At 41.9% G+C, this 23,912-nt stretch overlaps 1 protein-coding gene across 1 annotated transcript in view; it reads right to left on the bottom strand.

Annotated features, from left to right (window-relative positions):
- LOC108449256 (kelch-like protein 29) overlaps positions 1–23,676 on the bottom strand; it is a 107,047-nt gene extending 83,371 nt beyond the window's left edge. The window contains exon 1 of the mRNA XM_017744922.1: positions 23,500–23,676. Coding sequence (XP_017600411.1) covers positions 23,500–23,676 — 177 coding nt within the window. The remainder of the gene's footprint in view (positions 1–23,499) is intronic.
- Positions 23,677–23,912: the final 236 nt, after the last annotated feature.

The raw sequence follows: 23,912 nt of genomic DNA, 5'->3' as shown, positions 1-23,912 counted from the left end.
GACCAGTCACAGCTTCCTTGGTCAGAGCTACTGACCCCTCACCAGCTGCCATAGCGGAGTATTCCAGATTATACCCCTTTATTTTCCCAACTCCCTTCAGTGAGCTGTACTTTTTTCCTAGCAATGGTGATATACCTTCAACTGATAACACCTGGTAGAATTGGAATCAATTTACCTTCATGCTGCTTATACAATTTGTTCTTGCACTGTTCAAAAACTTGAAAACACTGGGCCCATGCCCTGTCTGACTGTTCAGGGTACAAGTATGGATAAAGCCTTGGAGTCCCTCATCACCTTTAATGTGTTTGTCCTCACAAGTACCTCCTTGATGTGGCTGCTTTCCCCTCTCCTATGGTCACCAAAACAAAACACTCAAGTCCAGCTCCACCACTGTCCACACCTAAATTTTAGTGAAATTGGGACACAACAGGTTTTCACACATCCTGGATAAGACCGAGACCTCTGTAAAGAACACAGTCAAGAGCCAAACACAAACCCCTCAGATCTCCCACTGGTTCCCTCACCACTCCATGACCACACCAGTCATGATCCTTCACTACCAGGTAACAGATATGGAAAATGTTTACCTGCCTTTATAGTCACGGAGGTTAGATATTTAGAACAAACAACTGCACCTCCTGCAAGTGTTATTCAGCATGGTGGGCCATCAGACAACACACACTCTGGAAAGAAACACAAGCTGTGATTGTTGCAGCTGAGTTCCCTCCTTAATGCTTTGAAGCCATGCCAATAGTCTGGCTTATTTTTGTCCCTTCTCAGTTTGAAATCAGTGTCCCATCTCCTCAATAGCCTAAGAACTCCATTGTTCTTTTTTATTCATTTTCCAGCTCCCCATGGCGTCTACAGATTCTCCTATTCGTTTAATATATTCCTTTATAGTCTTCCCACAAAACTGAAAATGAGCAATTTGATCAGAGATGGCGAACTGCTTTATTTGTGTGGTTTTACCTCAAAATCTTGAGGTTGAGTGCTGTATCTGCAGAGAAAATAGTTTTCTAACAACAAACTCCAATGTGATAATGTCACCAACAAGCTAGAATGAAATTTTCTGACACTTTTCTGTTCATAAGAAAGAGCAAATACCTTGTTTATACCAAGCCATGTGTAATGGGCCAAGCACTTCCTACTAGCATCGCAAATGAGAAAAGTTTGCATTAATGAAGAACAGCAAAAGGAAAAGCAAAATAAAAAGGGGAAATAAATGTATGCAGCGAAACACTGGGCAAAGCTTCTGGCACTCAAATGATTCAGTATAGGCAAGATGTGATCTTCTGTTTCCCTCAGCAGGTGGATAATAATAATACTGATATTAATACTTAGAGTATCAATAACCATTTGCAGAACGTGCATTCATTTCACATTTAGATCTTTAAGTACTTATATAGCTTTTGCTGCCACAGATGGATAAAATGATAATGAACATGAAGATAGGCTTCATTTCAACATCAGATTTCCAAAAGTGATCTACAGGGTCCCTCTGTATCCAATGGGAACAGAAAAGGATACCAAAGGAGACCTTCAAACCACCTTCTGTAGGTTGAGAAAAATCATCTTTTGGAGAACGCTAGTCCTCTCTGCTGAATAAAAGAAGGGGCTACAAGCCAACCGTAGATAGATGCCCAACATTTGGATGGATAAAGATATATGCAGTGAATCAAAGCTTAAAGGATTCATCAGAAGCTGTCAGGTGAAACAGGATCAGGCTCCGTGTTTCCCTAAACTTCTCCTTATGCCTCATCTGCTAGACTTAGCCTGTTTCAGGTACCCCACACTGTTGGAGGTAAAAATAAATGGAAATGGATTGAGAAATAAATGGAAAGGCGTGGAAATAGATGAGAAGCAAAAAAAGTTCATTACATATGACAAATCTGTATAGTAGGCACAAAAAATAAAGCCTTCCAAGAGCAGGAAAGAAACAACAGATGAACCAGCTCATTTATGTCTTACCTATTTCATTTTTAGTGCTTAAGTAATAAAACAAAACAAAAAAGATCAATGAAGCAATTTGAGATTTTCTGATCTCGTACAAGAAATTTCATTAAAAAGAAACAGCTTTTCCTATTTTTTTTCTTTTTCATTAGGAAGATCGCAAATCCAGCTGAAAGACTTGATGAGTCAGGAGAAAACTCAGCAGAGAGAAGGGACATTCTGTCAGGATCGGGAGAGAGGACGCAGATGTGCCGAACGGCCCAATGGGCAGCAGAGAGATTGCTGTCTGCAGGAACGTCACTTTTGCCAGGGAAACACTGCCAAGTCTGTTCGTTCCTACCATGAGACACAGCCCACGAGCTCAGTCTTTCAGCTGACAGACACAGCCTCTTGGCCAGGCCTTCAGGACTGGGTCTTGATGACACGGTCAGCTTCTCAGTTGACTTCTCAACTTCCCAAGGACTGACAAGCCCAACTTGGGCAGCAGAGCACGGCATGGAGCACTGCTGCTCTGCCACTGACCTCACGTTGTTATATTTCCCGATTTAAAGACAAATGTACTTGCAGCAAACTTGTACTTTCACAGACACTTCCCTCAAAGTATCTCCATTTAGTTCTAGACAAGCCTTTTCCAAAGCAAGTCTGTAAGTACCCAAATGTACAGAGAGATCAGCAATTCTAGACAAGCCTTTTCCAAAGCAAGTCTGTAACAGTACCCAAATGTACAGAGAGATCAGCATCTAAAATTACGTGACCATGGTCCTGCCCTATGTCAAGTAGAAGTTTGCTTCCTCTAGTCAATTTTACAAAACACTTATGCTTGTGCCAACTGACTTTTCAGGCTCTTCAAAGACCTGCCAGGATGGAAACACCCTGAAATGTTCTGAATATCAGCAAGAACTGGACCTCTGGCTATGCATGAATTTCAAAGGTGTCCCTACTCAAATAGCTCATAAGAGCTGCTCAAGGAATCCAACAGAGCCAGAATGAAGAAAAGTAAATAATGTTAGTCCTGTATCTGCAGGAGGTGGAAGCTAAAAAATATAATTAGTGGGAGTCCTCAAGGACAGTCACTAGCTACTTTCCCTGAATCCTGCTGCTCCAATATTGTGTTGTGTTGCAAATGTCATCGATTTTCATTTTCTTCCTCTGAAACCCCAAACCTGTAATATTAAATAAGACTGAGGGAATTTGATTTTGTATCCAGAATACACTAAGCAGACAGCAACCCACTACTGTCTGTCCTAGCCCATTAACTTTATTAAAAAATTCAACAGAGCTGATTTCTGAAAAACCAATTTATCAGTCTGCAGTACAAATATGGTATCAGTTGAAAGTTATTTTATTTGGATTTAGGTGTTCCTTGGCCAGGATGTACCATCAGACTTTTTAAGCTTGTCAAGATTGATAAAAAAACAGGTCAAAAGTGTATGACATGTATAATTGCCTTACTCCTCCTTATCCCCCCTTTAACCAAAATGCATAAGCTTGTATTGCATTTCGTTAAAGAAGAAGATAATTACTGCTGTCACTGCCACGTTCACTTCTCGGTCTTGATAACAAATGAATTAAACCTGGCACCTGACCAAAGGTCCTTCAGTTACCCTGTCAATGCTAATTCAGGATACCATACATTTTGCATAGACTGGAGAGGGAAAGGAAGGATGGATCTAGATGTTATAAAGTTCAGAATTTGTTTAACATGGAAGACTTTGGGCCCCAGTTACACTCTGTGCTCCAACACAGTAGGTGAGTCTCCAGAGGGAGGGGGAAAGAATTCAGATTACAAGATTCCCTGGATGTTAATGGGTATCTTATCACCAAATCCTGAAACTCAGTTGATATACATTGCCACCACACTGTTAGACCTCTTTACACTTAGAAGTCCAACAGGTAGGTTTTGGATTCTCAGAAGCAGCCAGATTGCAAGAGCAGCTTGATCTGGTTTATGACTTACTGTGGTTACAACAGATAAAATAGACTAGAGACAAAAATAATCACAGCTCATGTTTGAGAGTACACATTAAATTGACAAGGAAATCTCCCCTTACTCAGTTTGCTGCAAATTTATTGAAGACACTGCAAGTTTTTCCCCAAAAATTTGTAGCTTTACATACAAACTACTTAGACAAGATATCACATATAGTCTATCAATATTCTGCCCAATACACAGCAAGTTCTAGTTTTCTGAACACATATTTATCTAAGCTTTTGGCAGTGGCAAACTTTTTAAGCAGCTGCAAGCTTTACTGACAATGTAGAACCAAATAAAGGTTTGCCTAAGAACTGCAATTCATAACTTGATGCCAAATAAGCATAAGTGAAATATGAGTATTTAATATAATAAAACATGAGCCGCAAGCGCCGAGCCCATCCCAGGAAAAATGTGAAACCAGAAGGTATTTTAATGAAAATCTGGAAGCAAATATCACAGTCTAATATTTAAAAGCCATAAGAGTTAATTTTAGTTTGAAAGGAAATCATTTTTCAAAGTTCTGTATTCTGTTTAAAAACAGATTGAGCACGTTTATTAAATTAGCAGACCACTGCATTTATGAAATCCATAAGTCAGATCAATGGTGCACAGTCAGCTCTACAAAGTAATTGCTGGCTTCTCTCAAAATGGACAATCCAAAAACTTCCAAGGACTAGTTTTTCCCTTCATTATTTATAACGAGCAAAACATGGTGCAATAGATTGTAATTCATAATGCTTTTTTAATGTTTTTATAGCACAACACTTGGACTCATTTCTAATCTCTTTGAATGACAGGTTGCCATTATTGAATTTCCATTAATATGAATTATGAGTACAATATATTTTACCCAATATTTTCTACCCCAGGACTAACGTGATTCTGCAGTAAAAAAAAAAATCCCACAGTCAGCAGTTTTTTTTCAGAAACAGAAATCACAGCCCTCAGAGATTAGTCTTCCTGCATCACTATGTATCTGACCTCAATCTTGCATCCATTTGACTCCACAGAATCATCAGATGTAATTTACATGTACATTTATGGCCACAGAATCGTAGAATACCTGAAAAGGACCCACAAGAATGATTGTATTCAACTCTTAGCTCTGCACAGAACACCCCAAGAATCCCACCATGTTCCTGAGAGCTTTGTCCAAATGCTTATTGAGCTCTGTCAGGCTGGTGCTGTGACCACTGCCCTGGGGAGCCTGTTCCAGTGCCCGACCACGCTCTGGGCGAAGAACCTTTTCCTGATATCCGACCTCCTCCTCCCCTGACACAGCCTGGTTGTTAAAATGCCAGTATTTAGGAAAGTGTCCAGCTATGGCTTCCAAGCAGCAAGTCAAGGCTGGCTCAGCAGGCTCTCCCTCCTCTGCCTGGGAAATTATTTGGTCATTTGGTCCAGGGAGTACCAGATGGACAGACATGACCAAGTCCTGTCCTTGTGCATGCCTCTAGATACTGATGTGAGCCTGAGGAACTCCTCCCTTATGAAAACAGATTTTAAGGACCAGGCAGATTCAAGCACACTTCAGATCTTTTCATTTTGCTCACAGCAGCCACCTGCCATGGATATCTCTTGCTAAGAAAGTACCAAGCCATCTAAATGACTAAACCCATACTAAACAGCAGGGATGAGGATAGCCATCCTGAATTCAATAGGGCTACTTGTTGCAGGCAAGCCTATGCTTCATGTTTTATCATATGGCATAAAGACAAAGATACATGTGGTAAATGAAATCCCCAAGGTGCAGCTGTGGGCAGTACATTCTGGAGAAGGATACATCCAGTGTACCTGCAATATCAATCCCACTGGAGGCAGAGTATTGAGCTGTATGAATTCACAGCCTCACCTACCATGACTGTTCTTATCTTTTACGAACTGATTTAGGATTAGCAGCATAAAACATGCTTTAACATTATCACAATATCACAATACCAGTGAAATACGGCAGCTTCTTTGAAAACACCTTTTTTTTTTAATGGTCACTGTATTGGTTTGGCACAGCCTGGTTTTAGGTAGCAGGGGGCCACAGAGATGCCTCCTGAGAGGAGCTCCTGGAAGCTTCCACCATGTCCAGCAGAGCCAATCCCTGATGGCTCTGAAAGATGGACATGCTGCTGGCCAGAACTGGGCCAATGAGAGAGGTTGGTAGTGCCTCTGTGATGACAGATTTAAGAAGAAAATCAAAGTCACAAGATTTTGGATTCTAGTCAGAGAAGGGGAGGTGAGAACATGTGAGGGAAACAACCTGGCGACACCAAGGTCAGTGAAGAAGGAGGGGCAGGAGGTGCTGCAGGTGCCGGAGCAGAGATTCCTCTGCAGGCCGTGGTGATGACCATGGTGAAGCAGCTGTGCCCCTGCAGCCCATGGGTCCATGTGGGGTGCAGAGATCCACCCGCAGCCCGTGGGGGAGGTGCCCGGGCTGGAGCAGGTGGATGCCTGGAGGAGAGAGAGAGGGCCCTGCTCCCAGGCTGGAGCAGCCTGGCCTTGGAGGACTGCACCCCGTGGACAGAGAGAGCCCCGGCGCAGCAGTTTGGGAGGGCTGTGTGCCCGTGGGAGGGGCTCAGGCTGCAGCAGGGGCGGTGGGGCTGCTGCTCCTGAGAGCAGACCCATGCTGGGAAGATCACGGAGAACTGTCTCCCGTGGGAGGGGCCCCACGGCCTCACAGGGGAAGGACTCCTCTCCCGGAGCAGTGGAAGGAAATCTTGGGAATGAACTGACCAAACCCCCATGCCCTGTTCCCCTGCGCTGCCGGGGGGAAGGAGGGAGGGGCTGGGGGGAAGGTATTGTAAGGGCTTATCCTCCTCTGATTCTGTTAGTAATAAATTCACTTTGCAACTGAAGTTGAGCCTGTTTTGCCCTTGAAGTGTTTCTCCCCCCTGCCCAGCGGTGGCGGGGGAGGGTGAGTGAGCGGCTCTCGTGGGTGCCTGGTGCTGGGCCAGTGTCAAACCACGACAGTCACCAATGAACTTTGCACAGACCTTGTGGTACCAGGGTAGAAAGGCAACGCAGCATTTTTCTTTGATTTTCAAAAGACATGTAGCAATAAAAATGTATTAAATGAAACAAAGAACTTCCCAAATGCCAAGAATGGTCTGGTCCCTGACCTGCAGAGCTCACATCCAAAAATGACAAGAGAACAACATGTGATGAAAATAACACAACAAGCAAGTAGATGACAGGTAACAATGTTGAGTAGTACCATATGTGTTTCTGCACACACACACTCCCAAACAAGTATTTGGCAAATCTGCTCCTAAATACAGATGCATTCAGAAATACTCACAATCCAGCCATAATCAGAGGATTAGTCTTTGCCAGCATCATGGTGGTAAATAGTTCTTTAGGAGAAATCCACGTACAAAGAGGGCGAGGGGCTTGCAAACAATCTCTGGAAGCACATGCCAGGCATAGAGGATAAACAAAGCATTTATCAGAAAAGCAAACAAAAAGGTAATCAAAACTGGAGTCCTTGGGAAAACAGATGGCAGAATTGGGGACACAAAAAGATACATGGGTGGAAGCCGAGTAGGGGGTTGTTTCTGACAATGCTTCTGACATTTCTTTAAATGTCAGCTCATAATTATGACATCTTCACCACCACCTTGTAGGTAATACAGCCTCTTCTAGCAGAGACCTCACATTTTGTGGAGAGCCGCACTTTAGCACTTTGAGCTTCCGTCATGTTCCCATCTTTTATTCTGGTGAGAATGAACAAGCAAACATCAAACGCCCACTGAACACCTACTACTTCTGTTTTCATTCCAAGGTTTCCTCGTTGTTCAGTTAAATCTCTGGGTGTACTATACAGATTTAGATGAAGAGCTACACAGTGAGAAGCACTGGTAGATAAGTGAGAGAAAGGGCAATATTTAAAGAAGTTTGGAGCACACAGCATACTCTACAAACACTCTGCCAGAGAAGGGGAAATGAGTGGGGTATAATCTTTTGCATAAGTTTACATGTGTAAAACCTGTGTTAATAAAAATAAATCCTTGTTCACTATTTGAACACAAATCCCACTAATAACTCCATTAAGCTATCACTTCAGCTCATTATTTTACCTGTTTGCACTTCACTATGTTCACTGTCAGCATCTGCTGCTTTCCCTGGGAAAGAGGGCAGGCAAGGCCATGCAATTGCATTCCTGTTCAATGCTCTCCCCTCAGCTCGCTGGTGAGAGGCACTGAGGGAAAGGGCATTTCCACTCTGTCCTACCCAGAAACAGACTACATGGCCTTCCAACACAACCAGCCTCCATCCCACGACTTAACATCCAACATCCATGCCTGAATTCAGATTGCCCAATTATCAGAGCTATTCAGCATGCTTGCTCTGTACTTTACTAAGCAGATACTTTAAAGAGGAGAGGGGAGGGAGGGAAGAAAAGGAGGACTGATATACAGACAGTAATACATAACAAGCAACATAACTTCATATTTTGCAAGTAAAAGCTTGAAGGGAACAGGAGACACAGGACAGACCTAGAGAAAAAAGAAAAAAAATTCCCCCAAAACCAAGCCCCACAACACAACACTTTCATCATGTTAAACATTCAGGGAGGCAACAGATAACATAATCACAGTGCACAGCAGGGTCCTCAGTGAGAAATTCATACACGACTCTTCAAAGGTTATTACAGCAAATTTAAGCAAACCAATTGCACAAAGACCAGAGAGCAGCCAAACAGAAGTTTCCAGGTCTTGTGTTCTGATCACTGAGGTTCATTCCAACTGGCTCAATTTGATCTAACAATCAAAAAGTCAAATGATAGGAAGAAAGGTATTTCCTCCAGTAAATTGAAAAAGGTAGAGGGGGAGCTTATTTAGATTTGCTTCTTGCAACTGCATTTCTTCCTTTCTTTCTCTCTCCAAGCAGTGTAGCTCTTGTAAAAAGGTTTCAGCAGTGGAATGCACATTTGCACATCGTGCATCTCTGTACTTTCATTCTGACCAGGAACACTCACCTCCAAAGGAAAAGAAAACATCCAGGGCACTGAACACAATGAAGCAGAAACACAAAGGGAAAAGAGCTGAGAAAAAGAAGCTCATTTCCAACAGTAGTGAACAACTACCCCGGGCTAACAGTGACTTTGACTGAACCTGACTGGCAAAACACCCCACTATTAACCCCTAAGCTGCTCATCAAATAGACTCGTGAACTGTTCTTCTACAAAGGTATGATAGATTTGGCAGATTTTATGGTTGACTGGATGAAGAAAGTGAGTCCCCCAGAGGTCTTCAAGATACAACACCACAGGTGAGGTATGCCAAGCTTTGTTTCTATAGCCTCTTCTGAGGGGAACTATCCCAAATACAACATGTGGTCATGGATTTCTATACAGATGCCACCATAAATGGACCATTTCATATGAGAAATGCTTCAGATAAAAGTATCTGGCACTGAAAAGTCTCCAAATTTGTCAGCACTGGTGGAAAATCAAGGCCAAATCCACCCCATATAAAGACACATATAAACTGTGCTGCTTTAATTTTGTTTGCCTATGCTGTGGCTGTGCTAGAGGGAGTGTGTGGTCTGAAAGAGCCATACGTGGGAACACTAATTTCGGTTAATATGATGACTAAAATGCTAAGGTGAACCAAAACCTCAGGTCTCTCTTGTTGCAGTGCTAGTCAGATGTGCCAGGAAGGCGGTCTGGAGCTCTCTGCTCATGGAATCAGGCAACTTCCATTAATAAAAGGCATTCATAATTTATCTTGAAAAACATCAAGATGCATACATAACTGTACCTCAGGCAGCTGGAAATGGAAGCATGAGGATGAAAGCAGGGCAGGACAAAAGGATATAACCACACTTCTGGAATTTCCCCAGTCCTGGCAGCTAGCATAGGTTTATTGGGCTTTCATTGCTAGAAAGCAGTATTATTTTCTATTCATTGCTGTGGTGAGAAAAGAAGAAAAGAGACAGGCTACTAAATGAAAAACCAACTGTGCAGGTAGTGAGAGGTATTTCTACTTCAACACTTAATGGCTATCATGATCTTTCATACCAGATGTATGTTAACATCTGTCCAATAACTAACACCATCTCTAATTTCCAGATACAACTGAAAATATAAAAATCATTTCCTGGCACCAGGCACAACTACGGAACATATTCATTCTGATACAGAAACTCAATTTGCCAGCAATTGGTGGCCCATGTGCTAAACCTTGAAAAAGATTTCTGAAAACCACCTGACACAGTCACTAGAAGATACACTTCTAGACTCCCTTAGATTATGCATTTCTATTTTTAATGGAAAAGTGAGTCCACAAACTATTCAAGTTGCTGCGACAATTTATGGCAGGGTCAGACCACACCATCTCAGTGCACAGGTACACTGGCCTGAAGAAAAGACAAAATGGAGATGTACTTGTGCTCCTTATTGTTCAGACACAACTCAGTCAAGTTTGAAACTGTGGAGTCAAGTAAAACCAATTACACTTGCCTCAAACACAAAATCATCCCAATAACTAGAAAACAAAACAGAGCCAGGACCTGTTATACGGCTCTAAGGCCAAATTATATGGCCTGGCCACGTTCACAAGACTATACACTTTTACCCTCCAAAGCAAGGTGGCTATATCCAAACTGCCAGTTGGGAATGGCTGCTGGCTGTTGCTAATCCCCAGGCCATGCCTGGGAATTGTTTATGACAGCACTAGCTGGTCCAGGCTGAGTGCAAGGCAGAGCCCGAGCTAACAATTTAATGGTATAGATGGTCAAGTTCCAGCTCTTGGGCCTGTGCCCTGGCACCACTTGATCTGCTCGGGGAGACCTTGCCAAACACAGTTGTACTGTGAGCAGAGCTGGCTGGAACACAGACAAAAAAAGAGTATCCAACCAAATTTAAAATCTTTAAGCATTGTCATGATTCCCTTCCTTATTCTTCTGTTTGTTTTTTTTTCCCTTTGCTTTCCAGACAGTCTTATTTCCACTGAGGTGTTCCATTTGCCAAAACAACAAAAGATCAAAACAGTTGTGAGAAGCACCCAGCGTGTTTCATTTCTTACCATGATTTAGTGACAGTTGCCAGCAAGCGATGGTGCTTCCAGTACAGTCAGGAATGCTGTGGGAAGTGTCAGAAGAGTTTAAATCAAGTGTCTGATGGAAAATGGGACAGGAGGAGAAAGATGTTGAGACTGAAGTAGAAAGGTGAAAAGATAAATGAATGAAATTAATTGGTCCACAAACTTTGCAGCATTGCCTAAGCTTTGCTTTGTGTCCTAGTTCAAAGAGTTGGATGCAAAAAGCACACTGCTCAACAACTGCTGTGATTGCCTTATCTCTCTCTGGTTTTGAACCACTTTCTTTGATCCATACCAAAAGAATGATACAAAAGGTCTTTGCTGCAAATTCAGTCCCTTAACAACAGCTCAGAAGATGAGGTAAGCAAGACTGCCTTTGCAGACTTATAGCCAAGGTCAAGATAACTTCCATAACTACCTTTGTGTGGCATGCGCCACCTCTCTGTTCTCTGAAGGAAACCCTTTGGGAGAGTGTAGACGGACTTTTCTCCAAGACTCTTCTCCACAGCTCTTTGGAGGCTTTCACCACCAGAAAATAACCTGCCTGGTTTCATTGGAAGGGGCTCTGGAAAGCGACCAGGTACAGTCCCTCCTCAGAGCAGGCAAAGACAATGCTGGATTGCTTGGGGCTTTGTCTACTTGAATTTTGGGTAACTCCAGGGTATGCAGCAACATCTCTGCGCACCTGTGCCAGTATCTGGCTACCCTCACTGTGAGCCATTTTTTCTTTCTTTCTAACCAGAAATTCCTTTGCTGACTTGTGTGCATTGTCCTTTCCATTTCCACTCCTGAGAAGACTCCACAATTTTACAGGAAAACCACACCGCACAACCTGAGGAATGACATAGCCCACAGGGAACTGAAGAGGAACACAAAGTAAAGTGGTCAGTTTGGGTCTGCCTGGGTGAATTTAGAGGTGTCTTGCTCTACTCTTTGACTTCTGGTTATTTTAGAAGGGTCCTCTGTCACCCCACCCTGTGCACTGCATCCAAGAGCATCCTCCATTTTCTAAAGAGCACCAACACCAGACTTGGGTTGCCCCGTCCCTTTGCAAAGCAACCATTGGCAACTTACAGGAAAACTTGGGAATTATCTACCTAACATGAAAATGGAAATGAAGGCTAAGAGAATTGGGATTGTTCAGCCTGGAGAAGAAAAGGCTTTGATGTTACTTAATTGTAGCTTTCCAGTACTTGAAGGGAGCTGACAAGAAAGATGTAAGGAGACTATTTACAAGACCATGGAGTGACAGGACAAGGGGAAACAGCTTCAAACTTAAAGACAGTACTTTTAGATTATGGATTAGAAAGAAATTCTTTACTGTGAGGGTGGTGAGGCACTGGATCAGGTTGCTCAGGGAAGTTGTGACTGCTCCATCACTGGAAGTGTTCAAGTCACACTGGATGTAGCTCAGAGCAACCTGTTCTACTGGGAGGTGTCCCTGGCCATAGAAGAGGGGTTGGAACTTTAAGGTCTCTTCTAACCCAAACCATTCTATGATTCTATGAAGATGGATTTATTGTAGAACTTGAAACAGCTGCACAAATCACAGCTGAGATGACATGTAAAAAAACTTGAAATAACACTATCCTGCACTGCTCCTGAGCTAAACTTTATTGTAAAGCAGTTCATATTTCTAAGCAGAGTGACAAAACAAGGTGAATGGCAGCTTTGTACATTTGCAAACAAAGCATGTGTGATCCATATCTTCAAAACTTGTACACATCTGTGTCTTAATCAAAGCAGTGCATCTGAGATAATTATTCATGTGCATGGTGACCCTAAAAGCCATCAATTCTACACATCAGACACTTTGGTCACAGGAAAACTACCAGTAGGATTATTGTGAGCAGTGGAAAAAATGTTTATGAAATGGAGTTTAAAACTTCATAAGCAAGAATGGAATTAATACATTCAAATTCTCTTCTATAATCCAGCTTGAAGAACCTTGCAAAGATAAATGCTAGACCTTTAAAAGCAGGGATGATAAAGATAATTAATGGAAGCTTAGAAAGATAATAATGTCTCAAATCCATGTGGGGTATAACTGTTGCTCAGCTTTTGAGAAAAAGGAAGATAAATTATTCAGTCTTACTCCATCCCAGCATGAGGCAAAAATTCTGAAGGAAACAAGCTGTTCAAAAGCAAAACTGTGATGACTATGCCAAGATAGGAGTTAGGCTCAGAAGACCTAAAATAAATCCAGAGTTCTGGTATTTATTGGCCGATGAGGATTCTGGGTATTGTTTTAAAGCAAACCGTCAAAATCTCTGCCTTGGGAAATATATTGAAGAGCTGATTCAATTCTAGGATTTTGTCAGGATATTATAGAATGCTTTTGGTTGGAAGGGACCTCTGCAGATCATTGGGCTCCCCCTCCTGCTCAAAACAAAGTGCACTTTGATGTTCGGTCAGAGTGTTCCTGGCCACATGCAGCTGAGTTTGCAGTGTTTCCTATGGAGATCCTGCAGCTGTATTGGGACTTTGCTCAGTTTTGGACCCTGCACCTACACTAATGCCCAGCATGGGCAACAAACAGGAGGAGCTTTGTGGCAAGGTGGGGATCAGTCTCTTGTCCCATGTAACAAGCAATAGGACAAGACAAAATGGTCACAAGTTCCACCAGGGGAGGTTTAGATTGGATATTGGGAAAAATTTCTTCACTGGAAAGAATATCAAGCATTGAGAACAGGATGCCCAGGGAAGTGGTTGAGTCACCACCCCTGAAGGTATTAAAAGATGTGTACATGTGGCACTTGGGGGCATGGTTTAGTGGTGGCTGGGCAGTGCTGGGCTAAGGGCTGGATTCAATGATACTTCAATGATTCAAAGATCCTTCCCAACCAAAATGTTTCTGTGATTTGATAAACAGCAAGAAGCACTGCTTTACTGAGAAGGCGACAGAGCACTGGCACAGGTGGCTCACAGAGGACTGGAGTCTCCTTCCTTGGAGATACTCAAGGTCCTCTGAACACAGTCCTGAGCAGCTGGGTTAAGGTGAACCCCTGCTTGAGCAAGGGGACTGGACCAGACAATCTGCAGAGGTTCCTTCCACCCCCAATGATTCTGTGATTCTCCCTGTTCCCACACACTTACTTTGCTCATTTGAGCTTGCTCAGGATTTCCATGTTCTGGCAGGATGGCCCTCAGCCATCCCTGCTTGGCTTTTGCAGAGTGACTGAAAAATTCCTGTGCCACCAGGATGCTGTTGCTGGTGAACAACAAGATCCTTCTGCAGGGTCTTATACAACAGCTTTGCAAAGACTGGCACTTCTGAAAAAGAACATGGATTTCCAGTGGTCAAATTCTGCCCAGCATCACTCTTTGGGGGTGTTTCACTTGCCAGCTGACAAACATTCCTTGATGCATTACTTCAGTGGTTTTGAAAGCATGGGCTTTGCATAACACTTTATGTTCCTTTGGAATTAAAGGATAACTTTAATTATATAAAGTATTATAATATAAACAGTATAAAATCTTAAACATTCAAATTACACAGCCAAGAAAGCTTCTTTTTCTGGACGTGTTTGTGCAACATCTTAGTAGCAGTAAGTATTATTCACATACTTCTCAGTGCTTTGTTTCAGGATTACCATAAAAGACCTGGGATCATAAACAGTAAGAAATAATGCGATGATATGAAGAATTTATTACTAGTTATTATTCATTATTTATACAGTGGGTACATATCGTTTTACACACAAACACCAGTTCACAGACAGCATATATTTCTTTGCAGAACTTCTACAAGCTTTGTTTTCCAAAGTGAACCAGTTTGGTCATGCTAAATTGTAGTGGGTAACAACCACATATGTTTCAACTTGACAGGAGCAGAGAAAAGCCAAAACCAGCAGAGGCAGACCAACTTTAGGGAGAATTTGGAATAGTTGGTTCCTCCAAACCAAAGTAAACGTGCATTTTGTTTCCTGAAAAGTGCCTGCTTCATCCAAGAACAGAGGGTTACAGCAGCTAACCATCACTTGAACATTTAGTAATGCCTCAAATTCCAAGTGAAAGCCCAACAAAATAACTTGGATGCCCCTAAATTTATCCTTTTTCACATGCTTCTCTTAAAAGCAATGTTAGATTATAAATCTTCATCAGAGCTGCTTTTACAGAGTGAAACTAGAGTCAGGGAAAAGTGTGAGGAGCAAAATTCAGCCTCTGTTTTGCCCACTCCCAAGGAACTGAGTCGGTGCATTTCCATTTCTGCAGGAGGTGTCTGCACCTTCTGTGCACTGGACGGAGCATCGCTGCTGTAACGCGACTCCTGGCACTGCCGCCCTCCCTCTCAGCAGCCAGGGCTGCCCACGCTTCATGCCACAGAGTCACAAGATCCTCATGCTCCTCTTCAAGGTCTGGGCATTTTTTCAAGAGGATTTTCAGGATTGTAGACAGGGCAGGGGTGATGCTTTAACGTCAGTCTGGAGTGTCAGCCCTGGCGGATCAGAGCTTCCCAGTAAGCCCAGAGCACATCAGCCCGTGTCCAGTGTTTGAAGATGCAACATTCCCAGTTCAAAGAGCCAGAGAGCAGAGTTTAATGTCTGTTTATCACTCCCAGGGACAAATTTATTTTTGTGTCTATCACCTTCACCAACAAGTGTTGTATCAAGCAGGAACTCAAGGCCCATGGAAATCATAGGGAGAGGTGAAGCTTTTCTCCCTTCTATTTCTTTCTTTCTTTTTATTCATTTGGTTCATTTGTCTTGCAAGCTGAGGAAACCAATGCCATCAAGAAAATATTCCATTTGTCACATAATGCATTTTCCTTCTGCTATGCATTAAAACTGTGTTTTTTAAAAATTACCATTGTTTTTCTGTTATAAGAAAAATTATGGTATGCAGTCATCCCACCCGAGCAGTAGAGCAGCCCCCTAACAACCTGTTTGCATCAGGCTCCTTTTTACCTCAATCCAGCCATCTCTTCCCTCAGTGATTTCTCTGACATTACCCTCTTCATGCAACACCAAAATCAGAAATTAACTTGCTGAGAAAGGATCAGCTTTCTTGAAAATAATTTCCAGACCCTACCTATTAAGCATTGACAGCAAAAATAATAGGAAACTGCCAAGTGATTCCTTGTAAAATTCTTTGTGGCTGTGTTTGATGGTGACAATAGCATTACATTCCTAAATGACAGCAACCAACCTCAGGATTATATGCACCTATGACTCAGGGAACCTGCCCTCCTTTTAGAAGTGCTGCTCCGTGGAAATAAACCCTCTAGTAACCCACATGAAATCACAAGAAAGGCAGCTCCCAGGCTTTTTTAGCCTGACAGGAGGCTGGGACGAATTTTATAATGAAACACCCGTGACCCCTGAATGACAGAAGTATATATTTTGCTTTATTTTGAATGGATAATCTGCAACGAATACATATGAAAATGAAGTAATGCTGAGAAAGAAATAAGAAAATAAAAAGAACTCCAAATAATTTCAAAGAATCAAACACTTAAATCCTGGCCAACACAAATTTTATTTAGGTTCTGTGACTGATATTTATCCCTTTTGGAAGTCAAGAGACTTTTTCATCAAAGTGCCAAAGCCCAGAAATACTCCTTTTTCTTTATCCAAAGCTGTCATGTTTGTGACCTTGTAAGTATTTGGCGATGTCAATTAGTGCTTCAAAAATGCTGCCTTTCATCTTCAAATGGAACTGGGCCTAGAAACTGGCCAGACCTCTTAGCTCTTTCAACAGATGATAAACACACTGCAAGTAAAAAAATCCAAGCAGCTTTTTATGACTTTACAGATTAATGAGCATGCCAGGGCTTTCCAACCAATTTTGGTCCAATAAAGTATCTGCAAAAGTTAACAAATTAAACCCACATTTTGTATGTTCCAATTTCTACACTATTAAAAATATGTACAGATACATCTGAGAAAAAGTACTGAAATGAGATGGTAAGAGGAAGTGGCAGATCATCAGCACAGTTTAAGCCCTCCCTAGGGCTGCAGATCATTAGGAATAGCCTTTTAGAGAGGAGTCTGAAAAACACCTGAGACATCTCCACTTCCTTCAAAGGAAAGAACTGGTTCCTCTACTTCAATGCCTTCATCACGCCAGTTTTGGAACCCACCACTGATCTCCCTTTGCTCTCTTCTTCTCTGGTGGTACAAATACTTCCCAGGAGTTGTAACTTTTTTGTAGCAGCGTAATGCGATTACTTCAGCAGAAATCATTGCTGAGTTCAATTCACAGACATTTTTGGTCAATTTATATTTAGAAGAAATAAAAATACGTCCTGAGAGTCAATAACCAAATCCATCTGTTTCCTCCTCTCATTCCTGGTACAAGCTGTTGGTTCCTCTAATGCAACTCTTAAAGGAACTCTCTGATTTGAGGATATAATACTATAATGGTACTTTTTTGTGGGGCACCCTGCTGGTTTCAGCCTAGCTGGGCTGGTGTAATGGCACGTCATGGCCAACTCTGTCTGTCTCTCCTTGCTTGCAGACTACTCACAAAAGGCTCAGTCTGGAAGCTGCAATCCAGTCAAGTGGTGTGTCAGCCCAAAAGGTAAATTGTGCAAAGCTTACTGAATATTCAAGCCTACAGAACAAGGAAAATATGATTTGGGTGCCAGGGAAAACCTGTCCTTTTGTTCTGCTACTAACCATCGATGTTACATACTCCGCGCATTGCTCTGATTTCCTAAACATTCATGTCATAGTCTGCCATAATCACAGCTTCATGTGCATCAGATGTCTCTGCTTAGGTGGGAACAGGCTTGCATCTAATTTACCAATGAAACCAGACATTACTCAATTTAAAAATGTATCCATAGGTAAAAATGTGCTGCTGGAAAGAAATCACTGTTACAATTTAACATCCAGCGACTGAAGCCTTGTGTACCATCACAGTTATTTGCCAAAAGAATCTGAGGATCTTTAACAGCTTTTGCAACAATTGCACTTGGGCCCGAATGCTGTATCATGTCCAGATCGAAGAATCACCAGGCTACTATCTGAAATGGTGACAAAAGCATGCCAACTCTCAGTACAAACCCTAGGGGAGTGGAAGAACAGCTTTCACAGGGAAGCTAGAAGAGCAAATCCCATCTATTTCATCACCACATGTTTTGACTGTTTTCTAGCAACTGCTGTATTCCAATATTTATAATCTCCCTCTTTACGCAAGCATCTTATGTTTTATAATAAAAAGAGTACATAAATTTCAGTTACCGCAGCAGAGCAAATTGTTGTATGTAATTAGTCATGTACAACATAAGGCGTAACTTGAAAAACAATTCGTGTTTATTCTTCCTCTGCTTAATCAATATTTTAAATATTTGTGGAAGCCGTACACCAACTTAGCAAATCACCACCTCCTAAGCGAGAGAAAAAGAACAGACAACACAAATCCTGCAACCTACAGCGAATCATCTGCATTTGACAGGCTGCTGTTAAGGGAGCTACATTTTTTTGGCCTGTGAAGGAAAGAAGAATACAACATTTTACTTCTGTGCTGTTTCCCTTTATTTCTTTTTACAGTGCATTCCTCAGCCACACTGACTTATTTTTCCTTTACCGTAAGAATTTTCTTCCCCCCCCACTTGCTTTTTAATGCTATTTAGTTGCACTGACGCACAAAGACAGTGGTGGCTACTTCTTCACCTGCAATTCTTGCCTGACTTTCCAGAGAGGTTAACAAATATTTTATCATCACTATCTTCCCTCCCACATCATAACTGTGGCTAACCACAGTGGGATAAACTCTGGTAGCAAAAACACACAAGTCTTAAATGCTACAGGAGTACTGTGAGAACAGGAGGCCACGATCACGCCTCAGTTACACTATTTAAAGACTTAAAACTGCACAGCTATCCCTGAACTCAACTAGAAAAAAATCTTATCAAAACTGAAGACTGGTGTTTTTGTAAAATTTGTCATAGGTTTAACCTTGAGAATAACAAATCATTAAGTGTTGGGGGGCTGAAGAATCAATTTATGTTCCAAGCAAAGGGTTTTTAAAATTAAGGTTGAAAAAAAAATTAGATCTCACCTGGTGGTGCACAGATTCTGTTGATGTATCAATCTTTTCAGGCATTTAAAAATAATATAGAGATGATAAAAGTAAATGTTCTATAACCAAAAAATCTCTTGGTAATAAAATTTCAAATTACAGCCCATGACAACACTTCTAAATTGAAGCTGTGATACAGGAGCTTTGATGGAGAAAATTGTACAAGTAACTCGCAAAGTAATTCGGAAAAGCAACAAAGAATGAAGGTGCTGCTGAGATGAACAGAAAACATAGCTTGAATGGTGTGCAGCATCCTTACATGAATTTCAGACTGTTTTGTTGCCAATATCTTAAGCAGTACTGTAGTCTTACAGAGACTTCTTTGATAGCTTCCTTCGACCAATAAATAACCTCACTGCAGGAAAAAACCCAAAACCCCACCAACGTACAGGACCAACCCTGAGCTCAATCATCATACATGGCTGAGCTCAGACTCTGACAATTGATCCAAACATAGAGTTTACTGGTAAAATTTACCCTTTCCTATCGACTACTGGTAGAGGGGTTGAGGAAGTATCTCCAGTGAATGACTCATCCCTCCAAACGGTGCTGCCTCTGGGTGCTGGTCTGTGGCCCAGCTCTTTGGGTACAGAATCAGGGTAGAAAAACCAAATTGAGTAAAAGAGCTGAAACTTCGCTCATAGTGGCACAGAATGAGCAGAAAACCCAAAAATCACTACCTCTGAGTGCCTCACTTTCCCTGTCAATATACTGGGTGTGCAGCATCAAACCATTTTTCAGAGGTTGATGAAGTTTAAATAGTTTTTCTGGTATTTTCTGGCAGCCTCCAATGAAATGGGTTATAGCAGTGCAAAGTCTCATTGTCATTTTGTTCAGCAAAAAAATCAAGCTCAGGAAAAGATAGTTTTTCTGTTTAAATAACTCAGACCAAACATCCTTAACCACTCAAAGGGGGCAGATCCACTAAGTGTGATTTGTACCAAAGAATCTGTGGTAAGAAGGTTACAGGTACGCTTTGAGAATAAATTTCAAAGGTCTGCAAAGTATAATTAGTTCTGAAGTTCTCCTACACATTAATAATTAGTAATAAAAACCTTCTAAAGTCCTCCACAGAAAGTAGTAAAAAGCTATTCCAGAAGCATGAAAACATAGACCTTACCCAACCCGCTCACAGCTAGTCTTATATATCCTAAGCTTCCCCCTGAAGATGGTTTTATTTTTTTCTCTCCTTTCCAACACTTTTTCTATCCATATCACGTAAGTCATGGCAAAGTCTTTAATCTTACATACATTTACATAATTTTAAAGACTGTGGTTCAGCCAGATTAGGTAGACTAGTGGTCCTTAAAACAATTTATCTATGAATTCCCTGAACAATCCCATCATGCAGCAAGTCTTACAGTCCAGTTACATGTCAGAGAGAAAAGAAGTTTTTTCCTCCATTTTGAATTTGTCACTTTGGGATTCAGTTAACCTTGAGCTGAAGGAGGGAAGTATGACCAATATCTGCCAATACAGGTACCCAGAAGACAGATCTTGTCAAACAGACTTCACTTCAGTCTTTGACAAGAGTATGACTGTTTGATAGCTTGTAATTCAGGATGATGCCATGTATATGTATTTTTAATAACTACTGACTTATCACTCTGGCAAAAAAAGTGTGGAGCTGTACAGACATGGGAACGGAGGGAGGGAACAGTTTTATCCCCATGCAAGGGAATGGTGAGTCTGATGCTGAAAGGATGCATATGGTTTGGGTATCTAAGTTTCAGCGCTCATATTTTCAAAGGCAAATGAAGAATGGAGGGGATGCAAGGGATACAGTTATTTGGAGGCTACTGAAACTGGTCAGCAGCAGGAAACTACAGGAACCAAGGACCAAAGGACTGAAGACAGACTAGATGATTTACAAAAAAAGCCAAAGCAAACTTTTAACTGGGAGGATAACTAATAAGTAGGAACCCAAACCGAAGGGCTAGAGATGGTAGCCATCTGTGGTTTGAGATCTCCAAACCAGCGCTGGAAGATATGCTAAAGTCAAAACTGGTAACTGGCCAGGAGAAAGAGTCCCTTCTGTCCTCAGCCCGGGGCAACACTGCTGGCTGTACCCATCTCCTTTGACAATGAGACAAGGACAACCAGGTCATCAATATTCTTGCTTCATGACACCTTATCTACTGTGCTGCCTCTTGTGTGGGGCACACCCTTGGCACTGAGTTTAATGACACCCCCATCATGGTGGGGAAGGCTCAGCCTGCAGAAGGGCAGCTAAGCAATCAAATATCCCACTCCCAAAACACAACTAATAAATCCAGGTGTTAGATGTCACCTGTCCCCCATGAGCTGTTCCCCATAAACATGCTGACGAAAATGATTGCCAAGGGTAGGTAGGCTGTGATCTCTCCACAGCTCAAGGCAACTTAGCACATGCTTGGTTTGTTTTTAAAGTACTGTTATATTTTTGTTTTTAATTTTTAGGTTTTCATTTTTAAAAGAAACCAAGTGAACATGTTGTTTTTCTAACTTGTGATCTCTTCGTGATATGGACATAATTTTTTATGCCTAGCCATTAGCTGGATTCTACCAGGGAAAAGCCTTGGCTGGTTACACTGCTGACCACAAGTCATCTGTTGTGTGTGAAGGAGAGAGACACAGTCAGGCAGGGTGAACAGGAGCGTTTATGAGCACCTGATGTTTTTTGTGACACTATTTCACATTGTTAGTTGGAAGCTTGCTAGGCACCATACCCTTACATCTCTGTTCATCCCACCTACCTACCTACCTACCTACCTACCTACCTACCAACCTCACTTCTTCACAGTTTTTTCCTCTTTAATACATGGAAGTTTGAATTTTTAGTTAGACCTGCTTAGTTGATTCACAGCAGAAGAAGCCAGGGCAAAAACTCTATGCATTTTTACACATTTATTTTATGGGAGATTACACAGCTGATTAACAGTTCTCAGAATAAAAAGTGTCTCCTGTTACCTCCATTCTTGTCTATTTATTGCTTTTGATCTATTCATGCCAAAACATTCTTACTAATGAAAATCATCAGAAAATTGTCTAATAAGGTAATTTAGAAGACAGTTCACATCTAACATATCATCAAAAGGCACTTAACTTGCTGTTCCTGCCTCCTCTCTCCCAGTAAACACATGGTATACTAGCACTGATAAGCTGCAAAATGGTTTTGAACATCTGGGAAAAGGGCTGATCAGCTCCTGACAATTGTTGGACTCTAAGCAGACCCAGGAACAAAGGTCATGATAAATGAAACCACTGCTTTGGCTCCAAAATTGCCTCAATCATCTCCAGACAAAGCATGATTGAAATGCATCTATCAGTGGATAGCATCTGGAGAACTCTAAAAATGTTTTGATCAGAATCTGAGTGGCTTCTTTCAAATGAAAATAATTTTAAGATGCCATGGCAAATTTTTACAACCAATCACACTTTGGGCTAATGTTTCCTTCTGCAGCATTGACCTTGTTTTTCTACAGTGTGAGAAAAATCAATATAATAATGGTACTGCAGCAAAATTTAAGCTTGCTCTTGGCTTACTTTAAATAACTTCATTGTCTCCTTTCCCTCTGTCTACATCTGTTGTATTTGGCACTTCCAGTTATTAAAATGAAACCAAGTTGAAAGAAAATGTTAAATATCATGAAAAGAAACCCAGCAGCGCTTCTGTCTCACTTTGCCAGTGCTGTGGTCACCTTTACCATTTGCCAGGTTTTCCTGTTCCCAGCTGTCCTACCTGAATCTGCATGCAAAAAGAAACCCCAATTTTCTCTGAGAATATCAACCTGTACTTTGCAGATCTAAAAGAACTATTTTTTTTTTTAAAGGAAAATTCACCCTCTTCCCTCAATAATATATTGGAACAAAAGAGCCCAATGATTTACTAGTGACTTCCTTTCTTTGGTGTTTAACATTTTCTCACTCCTTAGAGTGCATTTTTGCAGAAATGAGCAAGCCTGGTTATAGCAGTTCCACAGTTTCACTCCAACCTGCACTAAGAATGATCCTTTGAGAACCTTATAGGAAACTATCAACTAAAGAGAAGAAAAAACACTATTCAGCCAAAATTATGACCTTTAGTCACTTTCCACTCCCTCTGGATGAGAACCATATCCACTTGCTGTCAACCACAGCTCTGCCTTGGTCAACAGACAAGAAGAGAATTCCCAAAAGAAAAGTGGGAACAATACATTCCAAAGCCCAAACGGAGGCAGTGCTGAAAGGAAGGCAATATTTGCTCTGCCTGGGCATCTCAGAAGCATGGGGACACTCAGGCTCGGAGCAAGAAAGACCTACTCTGGGATAGGCATAACACAGAAGAGAATTAAAAAGACACAGCCTGCCCATAGAAATTAATTTTCCTACTCCTGGCTATCCCACCAACACAAGCTTTACAAAGGGACAGATGATGCTCCATCTCTAACATCCCTTCAACATGTCAACCCCATTAAAACAAAACAAAACAAAACAAAACAAAACAAAGCAAAACAAAAAACAAAACAATACCAAAACAAACGGAATTCTTACTTTGGTACTGGACGCTGGGGAGGAGTTGGCCACCAGGCTGGTGATGACATCGCTGTTGCCGGTGGTGCAGGCGGCGGTGGCCGGGGTGGGGAGGCGCGAGGGGACGATGGGCAGGGGCAGCAGCCCGGGGCGGGAGCTGCGGTAATCTCTTTCAAACCGGCTGTGGTGCCGTGACATCTCGGTGGAGGGCAGCTGCGTCTCAGAGGGAAGTCGAGAGCCTGCCTGGAAGATCAAAGACAAAGAGGAGTCAGGGATGAGGTCCCAGCACAGTGACCGTACTCTGTAACCACCAGGGCAAGACCCTGTCATGCCTCCTCTGCCTTAGGAGAGCACTGTTTCTCCCCTTTTCCCAGCTAAACATCAAGAGGAAGAGAGCAGTGTCATAGTGAATATTGATCTAGAACACAAATGAG

Source organism: Corvus brachyrhynchos, unplaced genomic scaffold (genome assembly GCF_000691975.1).
Source record: "Corvus brachyrhynchos isolate BGI_N302 unplaced genomic scaffold, ASM69197v1 scaffold116, whole genome shotgun sequence".
Lineage (NCBI taxonomy): Eukaryota > Metazoa > Chordata > Aves > Passeriformes > Corvidae > Corvus > Corvus brachyrhynchos.
This window is presented reverse-complemented; position numbering and strand designations above follow the sequence as displayed.